This window comes from Schistosoma mansoni (genome assembly GCF_000237925.1).
Source record: "Schistosoma mansoni, WGS project CABG00000000 data, chromosome W unplaced supercontig 0115, strain Puerto Rico, whole genome shotgun sequence".
In the NCBI taxonomy this organism is placed as follows: Eukaryota; Metazoa; Platyhelminthes; class Trematoda; order Strigeidida; family Schistosomatidae; genus Schistosoma; species Schistosoma mansoni.
Genome location: NW_017386021.1, coordinates 749319 through 769505, shown reverse-complemented (window position 1 = coordinate 769505; position 20187 = coordinate 749319). Strand labels below are relative to the sequence as shown.

At 38.9% G+C, this 20187-nt stretch overlaps 2 protein-coding genes across 3 annotated transcripts; one reads left to right on the top strand and one right to left on the bottom strand.

Moving 5' to 3' along the window:
- Positions 1-7203: 7203 nt before the first annotated feature.
- On the top strand, positions 7204-12483 carry Smp_028440.1 (adenosylhomocysteinase,putative; the record flags this gene model as incomplete). Of its 2 annotated transcripts, XM_018791001.1 has the most annotated exons (7): positions 7204-7240; positions 8506-8600; positions 8643-8962; positions 8995-9207; positions 9244-9438; positions 10542-10955; positions 12254-12483. In XM_018791001.1, the coding sequence occupies exons 2-7, from the start codon at positions 8576-8578 to the stop codon at positions 12383-12385; spliced, it is 1299 nt and encodes a 432-aa protein (XP_018645792.1). In that variant the 5' UTR covers positions 7204-7240; positions 8506-8575. The 2 variants fall into 2 exon arrangements, with proteins under 2 accessions (XP_018645792.1, XP_018645791.1); XM_018791002.1 differs by having other exon boundaries at positions 7204-7419; positions 8643-9207; positions 12254-12385.
- A 1968-nt stretch (positions 12484-14451) lies between these two features.
- Positions 14452-18436, bottom strand: Smp_028430 (Anaphase promoting complex subunit 11 homolog; the record flags this gene model as incomplete). The annotated part of the gene is made up of 2 exons (XM_018791000.1): positions 14452-14694; positions 18371-18436. 2 exons carry the CDS (start codon positions 18434-18436, stop codon positions 14452-14454), a joined length of 309 nt encoding a protein of 102 aa, XP_018645790.1.
- Between the last annotated feature and the right edge of the window lie 1751 nt (positions 18437-20187).

Here is a 20187-nt window from a genome sequence, read left to right as displayed (position 1 = left end):
ATCGATAAGCTTGGTCTGGTACTGAAGCCTGTCTCCTGTTATTGCCTTTGTGCATATGTTTCTTATATGTTTGTATTGCCTGTACACTCCGTTGTTGTCAGTTCGTTTATATTCGGCCCTACAGTGCCTTTTGCGGCTTAGCAAACGACGAGTGCGGTTCTTAATGAATGGAGGTTGTTTGTAGCTTTTTGGGACCATCTGAGGAACTGAATGCTCAGTAGCGCATAAGATCATGTGCAGTGAGAAATCCCAATGAGCATCCACTTCATGTTGAGGTTACCATTCCCAATCCACCTGTTGTAGATAGTCATGTAAAGCTAATACATCCAACCGTTTGAAATTCCAGCGTCTGTTGTTAGTGGGGTATCTTAGATCCGTTTCGCTGACAAAACTGAAGGATAGGACGGCGTGATCACTTTTCCCCAGGGGAGCCAGTATTGAGAGGTCATCGACTAGGAATTCTTCATTTGTGAATACCCAGTCTAAGCGCGACTGCGTCTGACTGTTTCTCCAAGGATTTGTCGACTTCACATTTTCGAATAATCCCAGATCATCGATGAGGTTGAAGAACCGAGCTTCAGTGGATTTGTCACCTCCAATGTAGGTATGTTCCGCGAAATTAATTCTAGGAAGATTGAAGTCCCCTTGAATTAGGATACGAGAGAATCCAAGACGCTTAGAGCGGATTAATCCTTCCAGCAAACGATTGTCATACTCAATGTCGGCAGTGGGCTTCCTGTAGATGACCCCGACTAGACACTTCGAGGTGGTAGACAATCTTACTGAGCACCATACTGATTCATCAAGATTGAGAAACTCTTGGTTGTGAAGTTGGTGCGCCTCCAGGCAAGACAGTATTTATAATGCTACCCCGCCCCCCATTCCAATTTTTCTGTCGTTGCGAAATAAAGACATTCCAGGTATTGCTAACTCCTGATCCGTAAACTGAGACGTTATCTAACTTTCGGATTTTCCTATCAGGTGAGCATCATTAGCGTTGCTAAGTTCACGTAGCTCATCCATTTTGTTTGGCAAACTCGCGGCGTTCGTGTATAAGCAGTTTATGCTTTCAATTTGGAACGCGTGAACTTCTTCCTGTGTGCCTACATGAGCCTCGCGTGAGTGGACAGGTAACCTACCTATACAATGTTTCCGAGTTGGTAGTCCCTGTCCTTTACGTTTTTTATGATCAAGACAATCCACGAGTGGAATTGTCAGCTCCAGCTTGCGTTTGAGCTTGATCCTGCTGTCGTGTGACCTATCCGGATGCATATGGATGCCAGTTGGCAACCGACGTCTGTTGGCACGAAATGCTTCCAGAGTTGCAGCCACCATGTGGGAGGAGGGGAAGGTTATCTTCAATAGCTGGGGTCTAGAGTCTCCGTCTTTCTTGGCTAGTCGCATCACCTGTTGGGTCAGTATGTTTTTGAGTTTCAAGGAATGCTTAATGAATTTCCATTCCCGAATATCAGAGTTTGTTTGAGCCGGGTCCATATTTCCCGGTACACCTTGCACAATGATATTTCTTCCACGGAAAAACGCTTCGCAAGATTCCTTAGGGATGTTCCGGATGAGATTTCGTTCAGAATACGGTATGTCGGGCAGTATTCTTACGTTCCCATCGCATTTCAGTAAGTGACTCGCTAGCAGGACGTCCTCTACGTCGGAAGCATTCTTAAGTGTAACGCGAAGCAGCCTCGAGTGGTTTTGGTGGTTAGAGTCCTTCCCCCGAGTGATCCGTGTGACCGTAAAATACGTTCTGTTAGATGTCCGTTGGGCTGTACGAATAGCAGGTTTTCTCATATTTGAGTCATGTTTTGCTGCAGTAAATTCGCGAAATAAATACGAAAAGCGTTAATTTAGCTTCCCCTGTTTTGTAGTGTACAATTTGGCTCTCTTGTTGCTTCGTAGCTTGACCTGGGATATCAGCTACTCTACTGAACCACACTGCCCTGGTTCAAAACTTGTTGGGGTCCACAAAACAGCGTATTGAGAATAACTTGACGGTCAAAGATGCTCGGAGTTTGTGTAAATAGTTGTTTTTCGCAAGAATTAAGACGAAATCTCGAGTATATACTAGAGATTTACCGGTTATAACCGGTAAATCTTAAATGTTTGTAGTACTCTCTTCAGTTATTAGAGTATTATCGCCAGAAATAGCTTTTTAAATAAGTAATAAGTGATGTTCATAGTAATTCATGTTCAAGAGACGTTCCAGTGAAATTAAGCGAGGCGTTTCAACGATTATTACTGAACAGGCTGAAGATACTGTAGACCATCAACGTTGATAGTCTATGTCGAATGATCGGAGGCCTACTCGAGTTAGACGGGGGCGGTGTAACGAATAAGCTAACTTCGAAGTCACACCTCGCGACCAGCACCTTACGTGGATTGAACCATCGACGTATCAAGGGGTCATGGATACTCTGAAGACTGTACAACACAAAGGACGTTATTACAAGAATATAATAGTTAAGGTAGATACAAGCGAAAGTACAACCACTGCCGCGTGGGCCAGTCCATGGCGTATGATTGACTGATGAGCATTGACTGTCCTTGACCTTGACAGGGGTCGATGATCTATTCCATATTCAGTGACCCAACTGCCGGATGATTTGGCCAGCATTCGGTGACATTTCACTGGCCCTACAATACCTACAATGGTATATCGTCGGGTCCTGCTGCTTTCCCATCCTGATTTCTTCGATCGTTGGTGGAGTGACACCTATAGGAAGGACTGTAGGTGCTGATTCGATATCCGGTTGATTCAATGGGACTGGTCTATTCAAGAGCTCCTTAAAGTGTTCTACCCATCCGTTTCTCTGTTCCTGAATCTCAGTGATTTGCTCTCCATTTTTGTCCTTGATCAGTCTCTCTGGTTTACCGTATCTCCTGTGACTAAACTTGCTCTGCTCGTGGTCGACTGTTGTTAGTTGCTGTCTTCTTATTCTCCCTTTCTACAATCTTGTTCACGGATTCAAGAGAGACCCATTCTTTATGAAATTGCTTCTTGAGGCCTGGAACCTCATGACACATTGAAGTTAATGCTTCTTTGATCCACTTCCAGTTGTCCCCCATAGGAGTTTCTTTTCCCCTCAGTAGGTCTTTTAAGGCTTCGAACTTGTTGTTGAGAGTTATCTTGAATTTGTTGAGTTTGTTACTATCTTGAAAGAAGGATGTATTGAACCTTTGTAATATAGTGACATTTATATCTAGTGATTTTTTGTAACAACAAAATTAAAGATCACATATTTTTCCTAGTTGTCACACTTTATATGTAACCACACTTATATTCGATATCTATTGTTTTTCTGTATCAATGGTAAAGAAACGAATACTTTTGTTTGGTTATATATAATACTTCTTCATTACCGCGATTCTTAAAATATAAACGTTGTATCCGCCGTCTATTCTTCTGCTTTAACGGCCACGGCCTTTGATTGAAGATTATAATAGTATTATAACATCCTTTTAGGCCATTCCACACTACGTTGGAGCTTTGGCCCGGATCATTACTGAATAATACTACTGGATCTAATCTTCTTCATTTTGCTGTTGGTGCCATCACGTGCAGAGGAACCTTTGTTAACCAAGTGAACTTATTTGTGGTTGTTATCTCATAATGCAGCTTACAAGTAACATTCATTTCATAACACTGTTATTATTTTGTTGCTCAATATACCTTTTTATAATTTAACTGTTTGTAGTGTTAATTCTTTTGGTATATTGTTGGTAACTTTGCGTATTGTTATATTTTAACTAAGCTCTTTCTCTGAGGTCCACCACAGTAATGCTGTTTGTCCATTTGTTCAGTGTCTCTTAAGCTTCAGTTTCATCTTGACAACCACCAGGTAGTGATTTGGAGCTACATCAGATCCTCTCCTAGTTCTCACGTCTTCCATCGTCCTTCTGAACTTTCTATTGTTGAAAATATAATATTTCTGGTTCTCCGTGGTGTGGTCCGGTGAGATCCATGTAGCTTTGTGTATGCGTTTGTGTGGAAACATTGTGCCGCCTATAACCGATTTGTTGGATGCACATATATTTGCAAATCTCTCCCCATTTCCGTTTCTTCCTCCTAGCCCATGTCGTCCCATAATATCTTCATATTCGGTGTTGTCCATTCCCACTTTGGCGTTTAGATCTTCCACGAGAATTATCAGGTCCCTTCTTGGGCACTTCGCTATGATCGATTGCAGCCTCCCGTAAAACTGATCTTTGTCGTTGTCATTGCTATCATTGGTCGGTGCATAACATTCATTATGATTCCCTTCCTTGTTTTGAATGATGCTTTGATGAATCTGGATCCGTGAGATTCCCATCCGATAAGTGCACTTCGTGCTTCTCTGGGCAGCATTAGAGCAACTCCTTGAGCGTGTGGAGCATCTTCCTCTTCGTGATCGGAGTACAGAAGCACCTGTCCTGTATCCAGCCTTTGTTGTCCAGCTTGAGTCAAATGAACTTGGCTGATCGCGAGCACCTCCCATATTGTTCAGACGTTCCGTGTACCTATAAAAAATGTTGTTCAGGTTGTTAAAAAATTCGTCAGCTTCGTGAATTCCGAAGAATCTCAGCTTTCATCATGAAGCGTCAAAGTTCTTCCCTCAGCTTTTAGGGTGAAGTTTAAGTGGTTTAATTTGTTTGATGTTGTTGGCGTTTTTTAGCAAGATTTTTTTCTGCGCGATGGGGTTGTCATGCCCCGACTCAACCATCCTTCTTTTCTCGGGCCCAGGACCGTCATTAAACCTAGAACTCGTAGACGCAGAGTTCAACAGAACTACGGCACCATTTAACATGTACAGAGGTCAGCTCTAATAACACATTGTGTAAGTTTTCTAAAGAATCAAGCTCGACGTTGAATTCAGTCTCACAATCACTTTCACTATTTTGAGTTACTTCTTTTGCCCTTTATTTTGAAACAATTACAATGACTGCAGCTTAACATTAACAATATGAAAGTTGTAAATGGAAATCTGGTTTAAGTGTTTGTTTGATATTCTTTCGTTATTGAAACTATTCCTGAATAAATTTTTAAATTTGATTCCAATTTTATTTATCAAGGTACTCGTCGTAAGAAATCTATGGAATGCCTCTTCTAGTTCACAAGTAATAATTAACACTTAGGAGTAATATAGCACACATTTTTGTTGCCTTCTTGAAGAACCTACGAACCCGGATCCGTGTATGCATTATCAAAGGAAACAAATCGTTTCACCCCTAGCATTCTAAAAATTTATTTCAGCCATCATGGCGCAACATGGTGGTCAGAGGATAAAAATGTATAATGTATATATCATAGTTGCTTACTCGAATGCCTTATGATATACAAGCAATGATTCCAATACAGTGATTGAATACTAGTAACGAAAGGCATAGTACACCTGCTTGCTCGCTTCTTAGTGAACATACGACTACGGTTTCATAAACATGTCACGAACCCCCTTATCGTCTTCATAAGTAATACGTATATATTTACTGAATGTAATAGTTTTATTTTTCAAAGGCATTATCCTTGGCAGTTGAAACTTGGAGTAAAAAGGTAGTATACGGCAGTTGCATTTGGGCACGACTCGTCTTCATCGATTACAGAATAAGGATATTTATTGGCTTAGCAGGTGCATCAATTGCAACTGCAATGTCGATTTTGAAAGAATAAGTGGACTTACTATATGAGAAATAGTCCTAGTCTTACGGTGAATGTTGTCGAAATCGAGTGTCCTAGGACTTACGAACCATACAAACTGCAAGAAGGTTATCCAAAAATAATAAGAATAGGAATACTGAAGTCTGCAGGTTGTTACATTATTTCGGCACTGAGCAGATATAATGTATAAGGCAGACACCTATTGCGTATCACTTCATCGACCATACATGATGACAGTTGTTTACCCATTTGCTTGTTGACCATCGTACTCTGGCTAACTTTCATGGCTAAAACATCGCACATACACCACGTACTGGTAGCGGATTCCCGGCTACCTAATAATAAGCTTGCTTTCACGCACGACGCATTGCGTTCAAGTCATCTAATAATGTCATATGGCGTTTTTTTGGTAAAAATGTGGAATAAATCGATGGCACTTCCGTCTTGATCCCAAGTTTTAAGGTCAGTGGGTCTTATAATGCTTTCGAGGAAATCACTGGTATCCACAACAAGTCAACATGACTCATAACACCTGACCCAAATACTGGACAGAATGAGTAATTGGAGGTTTATTTCTTTACTGATCTCGATAATATCATAAATGAATGTAAGAAACGAACATGTGGACAGCTAGAAAATCCCAGGTAGCTCTAACTTTCGTTTTAGCGAAAAAAGACGCTTACTCTGGAGTCTGATATCTACAAAATAATACTCAAAACAAAACGGATTAACATCTTTTCATATACAAACGTAAACACACCCGAAAGAATGCACTGACCCGAGCAACAGTAAAAAAAACTGGGGAAACAAAAATGACTCAAAAAGTTAGCGCCAACACTTAGTATCACATAAATTGCGGAAATTCAACACTCTAAAATATTAGATTATGCAGCAACATCAAAACCCAGAGGAAAAAAGCACAGAATAAAGCAAGCTGCCCACCATTGCCGACAAAGATGGCTAGAATGACATTTTCGGCATCATTGTGATTGGTCTCTAAGTAGACTGTCAAAAGTACGAACCGGATTTGTAATCATTTTAAGGTGGTTAGCCAGCTGAGCGATGGCTGCAAGATTTTTCTGGTGTCTACTCTTATCAGTACATTTCCGTGACAACGTCGTTCTTGTTGTACGGTTATGTAGCCTATGTACATGGATACGACGAAAGGATAATCCATGTTAGATACTAACCATGATGTATGACTTCCCCAATCAATTCGACACAGGCCATCTACGCTAGTTGTCGACGCTAGTTCCACAAAATACGTTTACGGTGATCCTTGAGCTTGTCTGAGTATCAATATTTTATATACAACAAGTATTCAACAGCTCTTTCGAATACCATTTAACAACGTCTAACAACATAAAAAAATTTGTATACACTGCACTAAGGTCAGGTGAAAACTAAGGGGAATAGCGATGTATTCAGGGGGTACAATTGAAGTGCAGTCACGACTCGTTGGTTATTGAAAAGGAAAGGCTCAAGAGAATGTTGTTATTGAATTTAGTAAGAGATGCGTTACACGTGCTGAGAGGCCGAAAAAGGCGCAAGGTTTGACCGCAATTAGTCACGCGCACACTGCTAATCAGCACGTTGGTTCGTTTAGATTTGTATGGTACACCAGAAGTTCACTTTTTTCTTATTACGGACTCATTTCACAAGAAGAAAAATAGCATCTGATGTGTTTTATGTCATGTTATAACGTGTGGTTAGATCTAATGCGACATGCCCTTTGAAATGATTATTGGCGGTACTCTGTAAGATTTCTCCTTACTGTACGTTTAGCATTTATTACCAAAATAGCTGTTTATTGAAATGAAAAACTCTTGATCTGCTATCAAATTTTTATTCAATACCAGTCATTTTTCAGTAACAAGTAAATAGGTTGGTGGACCTGGGCTTATCAATGCAGCATATTTACCAGTGGAAATACAGCTTTTCCTTAATAGTGTCCATTGGTTGGGCTGGTACCAATTATTAGGGTTAGGCCTATCAGTCATCTGACCACCCAGTGAGAAAAACTCAACCCCGTCCTGAGTATATTAGATCAGTTTTTGAATCTTCTTGCTATTGCATCGTCAATAATTTGTTCTGAAGGGTGAGAAAGATCCCAATCACTAGTAATATAGGATGGCAATATAAGGTCACCTCGAGTTCTACGATAAGCGAAAAAACTGCTAAAGTTTTGAGCTTTTTATCATGGGATTTTGGGAAGACCGATTTATAACATTGTTCTCAAACACTGAACACGCTTAAGTGTGTCAGCATCCTGTACTACAACGGTATTTTTACGTAAGTAAGTTGTAAATACGTAAGATCTCGTCAGAAAAATTGAGCGTTCAGACAAGTAACCATAATGCTTAATAACCTTGGTGGCTGCAGTGCCCAGACGCGGGTTCTGTCAATAATAATACTTCGTTGGAATTTTCCCTGAGCGATAAGCCACGATCTGTATGTATTTTGAGCTAATATTAGTACCCGCATTTCTCTTTCCTCAAACCATGTTCATTTGTCGTTTGTATCTGCAAACTCATTTACTTCGTTCGATGTTCAAGGTAATACTAATACTCCATAGGAATAATACATGGCCTCACAAAACTGGAATTGTTTAAGAATGTGAGGTCAGCAACTCGGGAGATAGGTCGACAGTTACCACCATGCTTTGATTAGATCACGACTGGAGAGCTTTCTCTTGTGGCTCCTTCAAACTGTATGAGGGTTTAGGTAAGTAGTGTCCTTGCTCATCACATTATTTAACTTTCAAGTGGTTTTTTTGTATCACAATATATTTACGTCTTTCTTACATTCTATGCTCGTTTCATTCTACATACACTAAATCTGGTTATCGTTTTCTTTTCTAGGGGTTTGACAGTCCTATATTCATTTGCCAAAAGTAGTTGTTCAGGCGAATCGTAGACCTATACTTCAAACATGCCGAAACCCCCGTTTAAAGTTGGTAGGTTATGAGAGCTATAGCTTGAATATAACCCATTTTCAGCCGACATCAGTTTAGCAGATTGGGGTAGAAAGGAAATCAAGTTAGCAGAGAATGAAATGCCAGGGCTTATTATGATGAGGCAAATGTATGGCAAAGAAAAGCCACTCACTGGAGCTAGAATTGCTGGATGTCTTCATATGACTGTTCAGACTGCAGTTTTAATTGAAACTTTAGTCGAACTGGGAGCATCGGTTCAATGGTCATCCTGCAACATTTTTAGCACACAAGATCATGCTGCTGCAGCCATTGCAAAGACAGGCGTTCCAGTTTACGCGTGGAAAGGTGAAACCGAGGAGGAGTACACTTGGTGTATAGAGCAAGTATATGACCTATACCATAAATATAATCTAAGACTTTAATATTTCCCGATGGTTTACCTTTAAACATGGTGTTAGACGATGGAGGTGATCTCACAGCTCTTGTTCATGAAAAACATCCTGAATATCTTGAAGGCATAAAAGGCGTTACAGAAGAAACTACAACTGGTGTTCGGAATCTTTATAAGATGTTTTCCAGTGGTCGACTGAAATGTCCTGCCATCAACGTTAATGACTCTGTTACTAAGGTAAGATGTTGCTTATATTTTGAAGTCATCTAAAAGAGTAAATTCGACAATCTCTATGGTTGCCGTGAATCGTTGGTGGATGGATTAAAAAGAGCCACTGACATCATGCTTGCAGGAAAAGTAGCATTAGTTGCAGGTTATGGAGATGTTGGTAAAGGATGTTCCCAAGCTCTTCGTTCTTATGGTGCGCGTGTACTTATTACGGAAGCCGATCCAATCAATGCTTTACAGGTAAACATTTCAGAATACTGGAACTACGCTGACGTGTATTTATGTCATAATTGTTAAGGAAATGTAAAATAGTCAGTATTTCATAGGTCATTTCCTCAAAAATAATTTCTAATTGGCTTTTAGTTATGGTCAGTATTTTTCCACTTTATGTCGCGTTTCTCGTAATAAAAAATGAGAAAAATTCATAAATCAGGCTAAGTACTCAAGAATGAGACAAAACTGGGGTAATTAACTACATGGAATAAACCTGTGAGTAAGTAATTTTGTGGGTAAACGCCAATAAAAGTTACATGTTTTATTTTAAATTTCAAATATGGTTCTTTTAATCGATGCACTAAGCTGTCGTTTATGGTCGTATATATTGGCGTGAAGCATAACTTGTCATTTCCACAAAAATGAAATTATCTAGTGGTCGTCAACAATGAAACTGTCTATTCATTTGCAAAGAATTAAAGTCGCTCGTTTAGTGGAATTCTTACAATTTTATCCAAAAAGACATCAAAAATAACAGGATTTCATGTATGGAGTTATTAATCTAAATTATGCCTATGTGTACTGTCAAAATTTAGCCTAAAATTCATTGTTTATTACTAATCAATATTTCATCCGAATAATCCTACAACTTCTAGGTAGATGCTAAAAACACAAAAGTGTGACTCATGTTGTTAACAGTGACACTTGTTTCACCCGTCATAAGAGATAATGTTGCCCAGATACTCTACTATCACATATTGACAATGAAACCGAGAAACGTTTTTATTTGTATACAGGCTAATTAGTAGTTCTGTTTTCTAGACAAAATTTCAGAGTACAGAGACGCTTTAAATCTTTTATTTACTATCGTCAGGGCGTAGAATGAAGGAAACTTCAAAAACGTAGTTAAGGAGTTGGACGTTAACATCTGTGACTAATTTTCGTTCTGGAGAATTCGCGCTGTTCTTACAACTGTATTATATAAATACTAAATTCTGGACTGCCTTGTGACCTTTGATATTCTGTGCATAGTTGATCAAGCGCTAATTAATTTCAAAGACTCATTATTCTCTATTCATCACTTTTGCGATGACTCATTGCAGCTTCATTCTGACTCATGGTTTTTGTAGGCTGTTATGGAAGGTTACGAAGTAACCACAATGGAAGATGGTGCGAAAAGAGCGAAGATATTTGTTACTGCCACTGGTTGTGTGGATATCATTACTGGTGAGCATTTCTCAGAAATGATGGACGATGCGATTGTCTGTAATATTGGCCACTTTGATACTGAAGTCGATGTTAAGTGGCTCAATGAGAATTGTGTCAGTATAGAATCAATCAAACCTCAAGTTGATCGTTACACATTAAAAAATGGAAGACATATTATTCTACTTGCAGAAGGTCGCCTAGTAAATCTAGGCTGTGCTCATGGCCATCCTAGTTTCGTAATGTCAAACTCTTTCACAAATCAGGTACTAGCACAAATTGAGCTATGGACAAAACCCGATCAGTATCCAGTTGGCGTCCATTTCCTCCCTAAAAAGGTCAGTTCTCTTTTATTTTATAAATAAAAGTGTTAGGAGTGTTTTCATAGCTCAGATACTGTAAACTACATTTTCTAGTTGTAAGGCCTGTTTTATTTAGCATATGAATTAAATTGAGAGTTAAAGTTGCCTTGTGTTGACTAAAGTCGAAGTTATGCTTGCTCAAGTTTCACATGATCTTCGGAAAGACACGTCACTCATTTCGGGTTAAAACAATAAACATTTTTGGCACTTTAAATTGGTCTCATAAACATGTATTATTGAGATGGTGGTTGGAGGTAGTCGACAGGAAACCCTGGACCTAGGTTTCGTGCTATTTGGCACTCGTCAGTACGGTGTACCTATAATCTTAAGAGAATTAATGCTCCCTAACAGATTCGATCCCGTGTCACACAGCTTCACAGTCAGAGACGTTACCGTTGAGCTATCTGGGCCATGACAGATGTATTTACAACTGATCGATCGCTACCTAGTGACAAATCAATCATCAATACATGTATCATTCCTTGTTTGAAAAATTTTTATGGGTGTGTTATAAGACAACATATACTAGTTTGTGTTTACTGGGGGATATAATAGGTACCTAGCCAGTCATCAATGTACAGCCTGACATAGATGTGCGCTGGCTAAAGCTGCCTTAATACATTAGCACGTTGAGATGAAATTAACAAGATTTAGCGAAGGAGATCAGAATAACATCGCAATGTTAGTGAAAAGGACTAGATATTGAGAATATGGTTTGGTAGAACAAAATGAATGTGATGGAATCTAAGATTGAGAGGGAGAAGAGAAATAAATTCATCTAGGCTACTATGAACGATTCTGAGCCATTTCACCCACAGTCTCCAACCAGTGACTGCAGTTATCGCGCAGATCCCAACCAAATGAACTGCACCTACGTGCATAGCATAGACCAATCAAAGGTTGATACCAGGTCTTTATTTGACCGCTCTTAGCTTTCTTCCGATCTACTTCTGTATCGGCAACTATCGCCTGTCAAGGCACTCCTAAATTAGGCATATGTAGCACATGTTTTGACCACCTCCGTTGATGAAGACCCATGATCTCATCAACTGCATAGCCATTTTCACCTGCGACCTTTTGCCTAACACCAGCAATGTTCACTCAGTCGCTAAAAACTGTGTATACACAAGTTTTTTGTTTCGAATGGTTTGTGTAGACTGCTTCACTACTTGGACTATTAATTTTTTTAAACTTATTTCTGACATACCTGTCAGTATCAACCTGTTCACACTCATCATATGCTCCTATTAATAATTAGATTGTTTTCCTTATAGCTGGATGAGGCTGTTGCTGCCGCTCACTTGGAACAGTTAGGTGTCAAACTAACGAAATTAACCAAAAAACAAGCTGATTATCTGGGTGTACCAGTTGAAGGACCATTCAAGGCGGAACATTATAGATATTAAATTTAAGCTACTTAATTTGTAAAATACTATACCAATCTATATGAATCATAATCTAATGAACTGTTATTACTCAAAAATAAAGATGCTTTGAGAAAAATGTCACTTGTCTAAAATAGTTTGTGCATGAAGTCTCATTTAGTATTTGGAACTGCATATCAGTAATATGAGTATCTGACTTATATATCTAGTAACTGCTTTGTAAGTTTTGCTACACCTATTTTATTACAAACCACATGATGATATCTGTTGTCTTTCAACACGCTTTCAATAGGTATTCACCGACTATATTGTATTAACTTGAACTGTAGAATCAATTTTCTGTATCTAGTGATCATCTGTTAACAGGAATCTCAGACTAATTTTATTTTTGGGAACAGAATATCTATCATTAATTAAATATGGGACCCAACATGTTCTATCGATTGGCTGCAGACTCCAATGGTCTTAAACATTGAATCTAATCATTGGTAGTCAAGAACACATGACGGGTAGATATGGTGGTCGCACGAAATTTTAAATGAACATGATGAATTTATTATCGGCTTTCGGCACAAGTCAGGACACTAACATACACTGGTTCAGCAGTGTCAGAGATTATGTAGAACTGTCATCTGATTTTGCAACCTCAAGTGGTGTCCGACAAGGCTGTCCACTATTCCTACTTTTGTTCAAATCCATTACAGACCTATTGCTGGAAATAATCTTCTACTTAAAATACACAAGTGACATAGTCCTGTTTAGCGAGGACGCTGATAAATGCAGTCTTTTGGAGGCCCTGGGAAACAATGTCACGATGCCTTTCTCCCCATCTAAATGCAAGTTGTTGCTTCAGGAATTGGCCTGCGTCAACACATGAACTAAGGATAGGGAGTGAAGTTGTCGAACGCATCGACAACACTTATCTTGGAAGTCTCATCAGCCCTAATGATTTGGCAACCGACGAAACCTCTACGTGGATTCAGAAAGCTCGTTTAGCTTTTGCCGACTTATGTCACCTATGGCGAGGGCGAAATATCCGTCTATCAATTAAGGGAAGAGTATACTGTGCAGCAGCTCGTTTTGTTCTACTTTACGGCTGCGAAACGTGGTCATTGGGAGTAGAAGATACTCATAAGCTACTAGTATTTGATCACGGATATCTTAGAAATATTGCCAGCATTTGCTGGGATCATCTTGTAAGTAATAGTGAGGTTAGACACAAGGTATTAGGGAATGATAGCAAATCAGTTGGTGTGGTTGTAAATCTTCACCGACTGAGATGGTTAGGCCACGTGTTACGTATACCTGAACACCGATTACCACGACGCACAATTCTGACAAGTGTTGGGGATGGTTGGAAGAAAGTTAGGGGCGGCTAAAGCAAAACGTGTCATCAGAGCTTGAAGTCACTAACTTCTAGTCTGAGCCATGTTGGTAGATGCAGATTACTTGATTGGGGTCCGCATGACTATCGTAACCGATGGTTAGAGACTCTGGGTGACATAGCTCAGAATCGATCACAATGGCTACAAAACTTTGAAAGACGATTAACGATGTTTGAAAAACAAACGTTTCATGACCATATTAGAATACGAAAGTACGGTAGTGCTTTGACTAAACCCGGTAATGAGATATCAATGTTCAGATGCTACTAATAATCTTACTTATCAAAAATAGTAATAGTTATATGAAATTCAATTGTCGGGAAGAAAACGACGAAATCGTATCACACTATTCTAAAATAGTTTAATCAACGTCGATATCCGGACCACCAACTGAATGCCATTAAGCTTAGAAAACTTTGCTACTACTTAACTAACGAACGTTTATTAGTAATATTAGTGTCCTTGAATAACCTTAGAAAAATAGGAATTTTACTGAACTACGCTTTGTACAAACAACTGTATTTAAAGATGATGTTTCAGTGTCTAAGATAATTACAGTATAAACAAAAATAGTTGACTAATAAACGCTACTGAACTTGTCATAAATACTAGATGTTGATTTAGAATCAGATAAAGGCTGTTCTGCAATTCATATATTAAAAAAAAATAACAAAAATCAGAAAATTACAGAAATTAAGATGCTTATTCTCTGAACCGCCAATCTTGTCTGCACAAAGGACAATGTTGAGCCGTTTGTTGACTATTTAACCATTTTATAATGCAGTGCATATGAAAACAATGGTTACATTGACCCCAAACAAGAGGACAATCGTCACCTGGGAGTTTACAATCTGCACAACATGTTTCGAAGGCGTTCCGACAAATACCACAGTCATCATCGTTAGTACACCACTTCCATGCCGAAACTGCAAACCAATGATTAATCTGAAAGTTTGGAGTGATAGAAAGATAAATTATAATTTACACATTTGAATAATCCCAGATCATTTTGACACAAGCAATAAAACTGTTAAAATTCTTTAGTTTTGTAGTATTACGGTTGAAAGAACGGAGAAATAAATACCGAGGCAAACATTTTTAATATGGGGATATATGACATAAACAAGCACGTTGTACCTACATTTTTAACTAAATGATAGAGTTTCGAGAATTCAGTTTGAGAAAAATATATATGAAACTATTAGCACTATGATCATACATAAATTTACTTTGTTTCAATCAATAAATACCTTCATATCAAAACGACGATAACAAAACATGTTTTACCATTATTATATTGTCTCATAAGTATAGTTTCGTACGGCGCTAGCATCGAAAAGTAACCGTATTAATATTCCTACATAGAATAAAATATCAATAATCCGCTCAAGGAAAACGAAATCACTGATTGACGACATGAATAAGGTAAAAAAAAAATACTCTCTGATGAACCATCAATGCTTCATTCCCAACCGTGGTGGTCGCGCTTGCCTATCTTGATGACCCAACAGAGCTATATTGGTTGGAACATATGTTTCTGTAGGTCCTATTATGCCAGGCAGGTCGATTGGAGAACGGTAAAACTAAAAACAGCTACTCAAGGTCTGAGGAAGAAGTCGTACTGTTGACTTTAGAGGGCTGTGACAGCAGTAAAGTGTTTCCCTCGGACAACCAGCATCTGCAGCGATGCTGCCTTCTCACAAGAAAGAAAGGGGTTAGGAAAGGTCGACTCTAAAAATGTCACACTTTACCTCACGGATTTCGGTCTCCGGCGGTAAGGTCCTATGAAGAACGAAGCTAACACGTCAAAAACCTCCCACAATATAGCCGTGCGCAACCGGCCTCAAGCAGGTGTCCCCTGGACTCTGCAGTCACGCTCCCAGGTCGTTAACACCAACATTAATCCAACTTCATTTTCAGGTCCCTCAAGAAATACCCTTCCACGATGTGTGCAGCCCTCATACCCGTAACAACACACGAGACCAAGTTGGTCACATTCAAATCCTTCCTACACATCCTAATAACTCTATCTCCACGACGAACCCTTCTCACACTATTTTATAACCTCGCAACGCTAGGGCAAACGAATCGAGTTCACGGAACGTTATTCCTGGTCCCCTGAAACCACGCTCTAAACTACATATAGGAACTTTCAACGTCCGAACATTGTGCCAAATAGGACAACAGGCTTCCTTAGCTAGGACTTTAGAATCTCGCACCATCAATGTGTGCTGCGTCTCCGAAACGCGCATACACGATCCGAGTAGCGTCATTCATTTGACCTCATCACGTCAAAATAAAGAACCAACTCGATTCACGCTTTGTGTATCTGGAAGCCCTGATGTTCCTTCCCGTGGCCTCGCTGGCGTAGGCATAGCATTAATTAATAGGGCAAAACTAGCTCTTTTGGACTGGATCCCAGTAGACTGTCGTCTGTGCGCTGTCTGACTAAACGAAACAGTAATGACACTCGTCATTGGCTCTTCGTCGTCTAGGCCTACTCTCCAACTGACTGCAGCTCAGATGATGTAAAAGATGAGTTCTACAGAAAGCTTTCTGACCTTCTCCGAAAAGCTAGGCGCTCTGATGCGGTAATAGCGGCTGGTGCTCAAGTAGGTAAACTAAGCGAAAGATACCTGGGCGGATCTTATGGAGTCGTGGTCCAAAGAACAGATAACGGCGACCGTCTGTTGCAGCTATGCTCAGATAACCTCCTGTATCTAGTAAATAATAACTAGTTGTTTGCGCAAAAGATTTCCTTTCTAGTCGAACCACTCAGTAGGTGTAACTATTATCAGGAGTAGAATATTAAACAATGATTTTTAAGGATGGTGGTCCAGTACTAGCAGCGAAATTGACTGAGGTCTTAGGTAGAATCTGGGAACTGGACGTAATTCCATCTGACTGGTCCCAATCAATGATTATGCCAGTCTGTAAGAAAGGACAAAAGTCCTCTTGTGACAATCACAGAGGGATCAGTTTGACTAATATAGTGTCTGAAATACTAGCTTCAATAATACTGAGACGCCTAACCAAAGCTCGTGAAGAGCAGACTAGAGAATACCTATCCGGTTTTCGACCTGGACGTGGTTATATGGACCAGATATTCAATATACGTCAGGTCCTAGAACATAGGCACACATTTCTCGACCTTAGGTGGCATTTGACTCCGTTGATCGTGAGGTACTGTGGCAGTGTTTACCACTGAAAGGAGTACCAAAGAAGTACATTAACTTCATAAAGGCTCTCTACTCGAACACAACTGGTCGAGTTAGAGCCTATGGCGAACTGTCATCAGAATTGATTACCTCAGGTGGTGTTCGTCAGGGCTGTCCTGTCTCCTCATTCTTGTTTAACTTTATCGTTGACATGCTTTTAGAGATAATACTCTCATCATCTAAATTTCCAGGAGTTGAACTTTTACCGGGAGACTCACTTGTTGACTTAGAATACGCCGACGACATAGTTTTATTTGGTGAAGACGCTGACAAAATGCAGTCTTGGGTTGCATCGGCACCTGAACTAATGATAGGGAGTGTAGTTGAGCGTTTTGACTGCTTCACTTATCTTGGGAGTCTCATCAGCCCTTGTGGTCTGGTGTGTGACGAAATCTTAGCACGGATACAGAAGGCTCGTCTAGCTTTCGCCAACTAGCGTCATTTATGGCGTAGGCGAGATATCCGTCTAGCAACCAAAGGACGGGTATACTGTGCAGCAGTTCGTTCAGTCCCGCTTAATGGCAGTGAAACATGGCCAGTAAGAGTAGAAGACATTCGTAGGCTACTAGTTTTCGATCATAGGTGTCTTCGACGCATTGCTCGTATAAACTGTGACCATCGAGCAAGTAATGCAGTTGTTAGGAAACGGGTACTAGGTAAGGATGGCAAACCGAATGATGAAGTAGTGAAACTTCATCAGTTGAGATGGCTGGGACACGTGTTACGTATGCCCAACCACCGACTGCCACGACGTGAAATGTTTTATGGTGTAGAAGTGGGTTGAAAGAAAGCTAGGGGCGGCCAGACCAAAACGTGGCACAAATCCATGAAGTCACTGACAATTGGACTGAGCCATGTTGGTAGGTGTAGACTACCTGGTTGGGATTCGTGGGATGATAGCAATCGATGGTTAGAGACCTTGAATGACATGGCTCAAAATCGTTTGCAGTGGCGAAGGTGCATCCACTCTTTATGTTTTGCCAAATTCTAATCTTCTGAATTCCTCATGTCCCTATTTTTTTCTCTTTCCAAATTTATGTCACAGAATCATACTCCCTGAATAACATCTTCAAACCCTAATCTTTAACATAATGCTTATACTCTTACTACTTCTACCACTATGGGATTTGAATCGACAACTGCATCTCTGTGCTAATGTGGTATGGCAACTCGAACTGATGTACGTACGTACGAAGTTCTATGTTGTGACTGACTGGATCACTGCTTCATATTTAAAGTGTTTAGTTGGTTGATACTGTTTTTATCATGAAGAAGCCATACACATCAAGTTAAACAACTCTATATGAATTATACGTGCATATAAATAACACATATAACTTACTCCTCTAAATTTCTGACGTATAGTACTGATTAGGACACACTAGGGAAAAAAGTCGACAAACCTTTAAGCTAAGAGGTGACGGAGAGTCGGTTGAAATTTTCGAAACTTCTGCTTGTAGGTCAGACATAGGTGCTATAAAAAAGAATCACGAGAAAAAAACAGATATGCTACATCACTAACAATCGTATATACATACATATATATAAGGGCGTTTTTTTTATCAATTTATACAGATCTCAGTTTCTTTGACGTATGTAAGTTATTTAGTTTGCTACACGAACATGTATTTGATAAAATATACTGCTAGGTTTTTCGGAGAGAATGAATTTTATCTGGAGTAAAATTGCTGTTTAATTCAATCCCACTAATTGCTTCATAAATTTCAAACAATGAGGTGTCTTACTCGAAATTAAAATAAACGTTCGTCAGAGACTACAATGTCGATTGGGAATTTAAAATGAAATTTCACTACACAACAACATACAAAAATACTGAGAACAAACTGATAATATCATTTGTTAATAGGTGTATTGTTAGATAAAGACGGGTAAGTGAAAAAGTTGTAATTTTGTGGTCTATTATTGTGTATTTTTATCATGGGTTGACCGAATATTTTGTTTATGGTATTTTTAAATTATTTTATTTGTTAGCATTGACTTAACATATATTTTATCGTCCATAGATTACAGTCACTTAATTATGGATCAGTTACTCGGTTTGTACTCCAAATGACCCGTTCAGTTTGAAATTATGATTTATTATTATTTATTGTGCATTTTAGTCCTGTTAATTGATGTACATCATCAAATGAGTTTTGAGTTATAAAAGAAATGCACTTAATTAGCTGAGTTCTGTTTCTTGTGTTTTCATTAGGAGGGTCAAGCTGCAGGAAGTCGTCGTAACCGATCAGCATCAGCATACTTAGTGTGGACAACAAGTAAAGAGAGGATAATTAGAAGTTAAAAACATGCCATCTATAAAGCAGGTGGCAACAACTAGTAAACACTTATGTATTGCAATTCATGATTGAAAAATGATACAAATTATCAGGCTAGTTGGGGATTTGAATCCGGTTTTAATCTTGGAATTGTTCTTTATCATTATAAATATTGATCGGATGACAGTGTAAAATAGTACCGGTAATTATTAATAAATGTTACGTACTATATGCAATAGCAGCCGGTTCGTGTAAATATACATCTAGTTATAAGTACTTATGTACGCTAAAATAGATCGCATACATTTGTAAACTGTAAATTTATAGAAATTATCCTGCTTCATACAATTCAATATGGAGATAACGACAATACATTACGGGTCGATTTCGAAAAAAATTCCATATTAGGCCATAAAAATACTTACTTATGTTTTTCTAATTTACTTTAGTAAACAATGTTTGTAGGGTCTGTATCGTTTACAGATGTATTTCAACCTTCAACAATTATCCCTTGGAATGATAAAACTGAAAATTGACAACAATATGTTGGTTTGAAACAAATGCTTGTTCAATGAGTGAAAACTATTTTAAAATGAGATCTTAGATAAAACAACAGTATTTTACAGAGGAACATGAAATGCGACCAAGTGTTGTAAATAAATATTTAGAATAAGTTTATTCATTTTAACTCTGATATCAAAAGTCCTTTACAAGTGAGTGAACTAAAACCTCATCGTGAAATCCCAATACGTAGCAAGACATGAAGAAAACAAAATACTTTATTTTGTTAGGAAAACTGTTAAGGTTTTGGAATGCTAATACATGGTGATGGGAAATTTTTTAATTTGGTAGATGTTACGTCTTTGATATGTCTGCCAAAACAATATACAGAAAAGAACTTTCCTCGATCTACGTTAAGGACTTTTCACGATAGGCTAAAT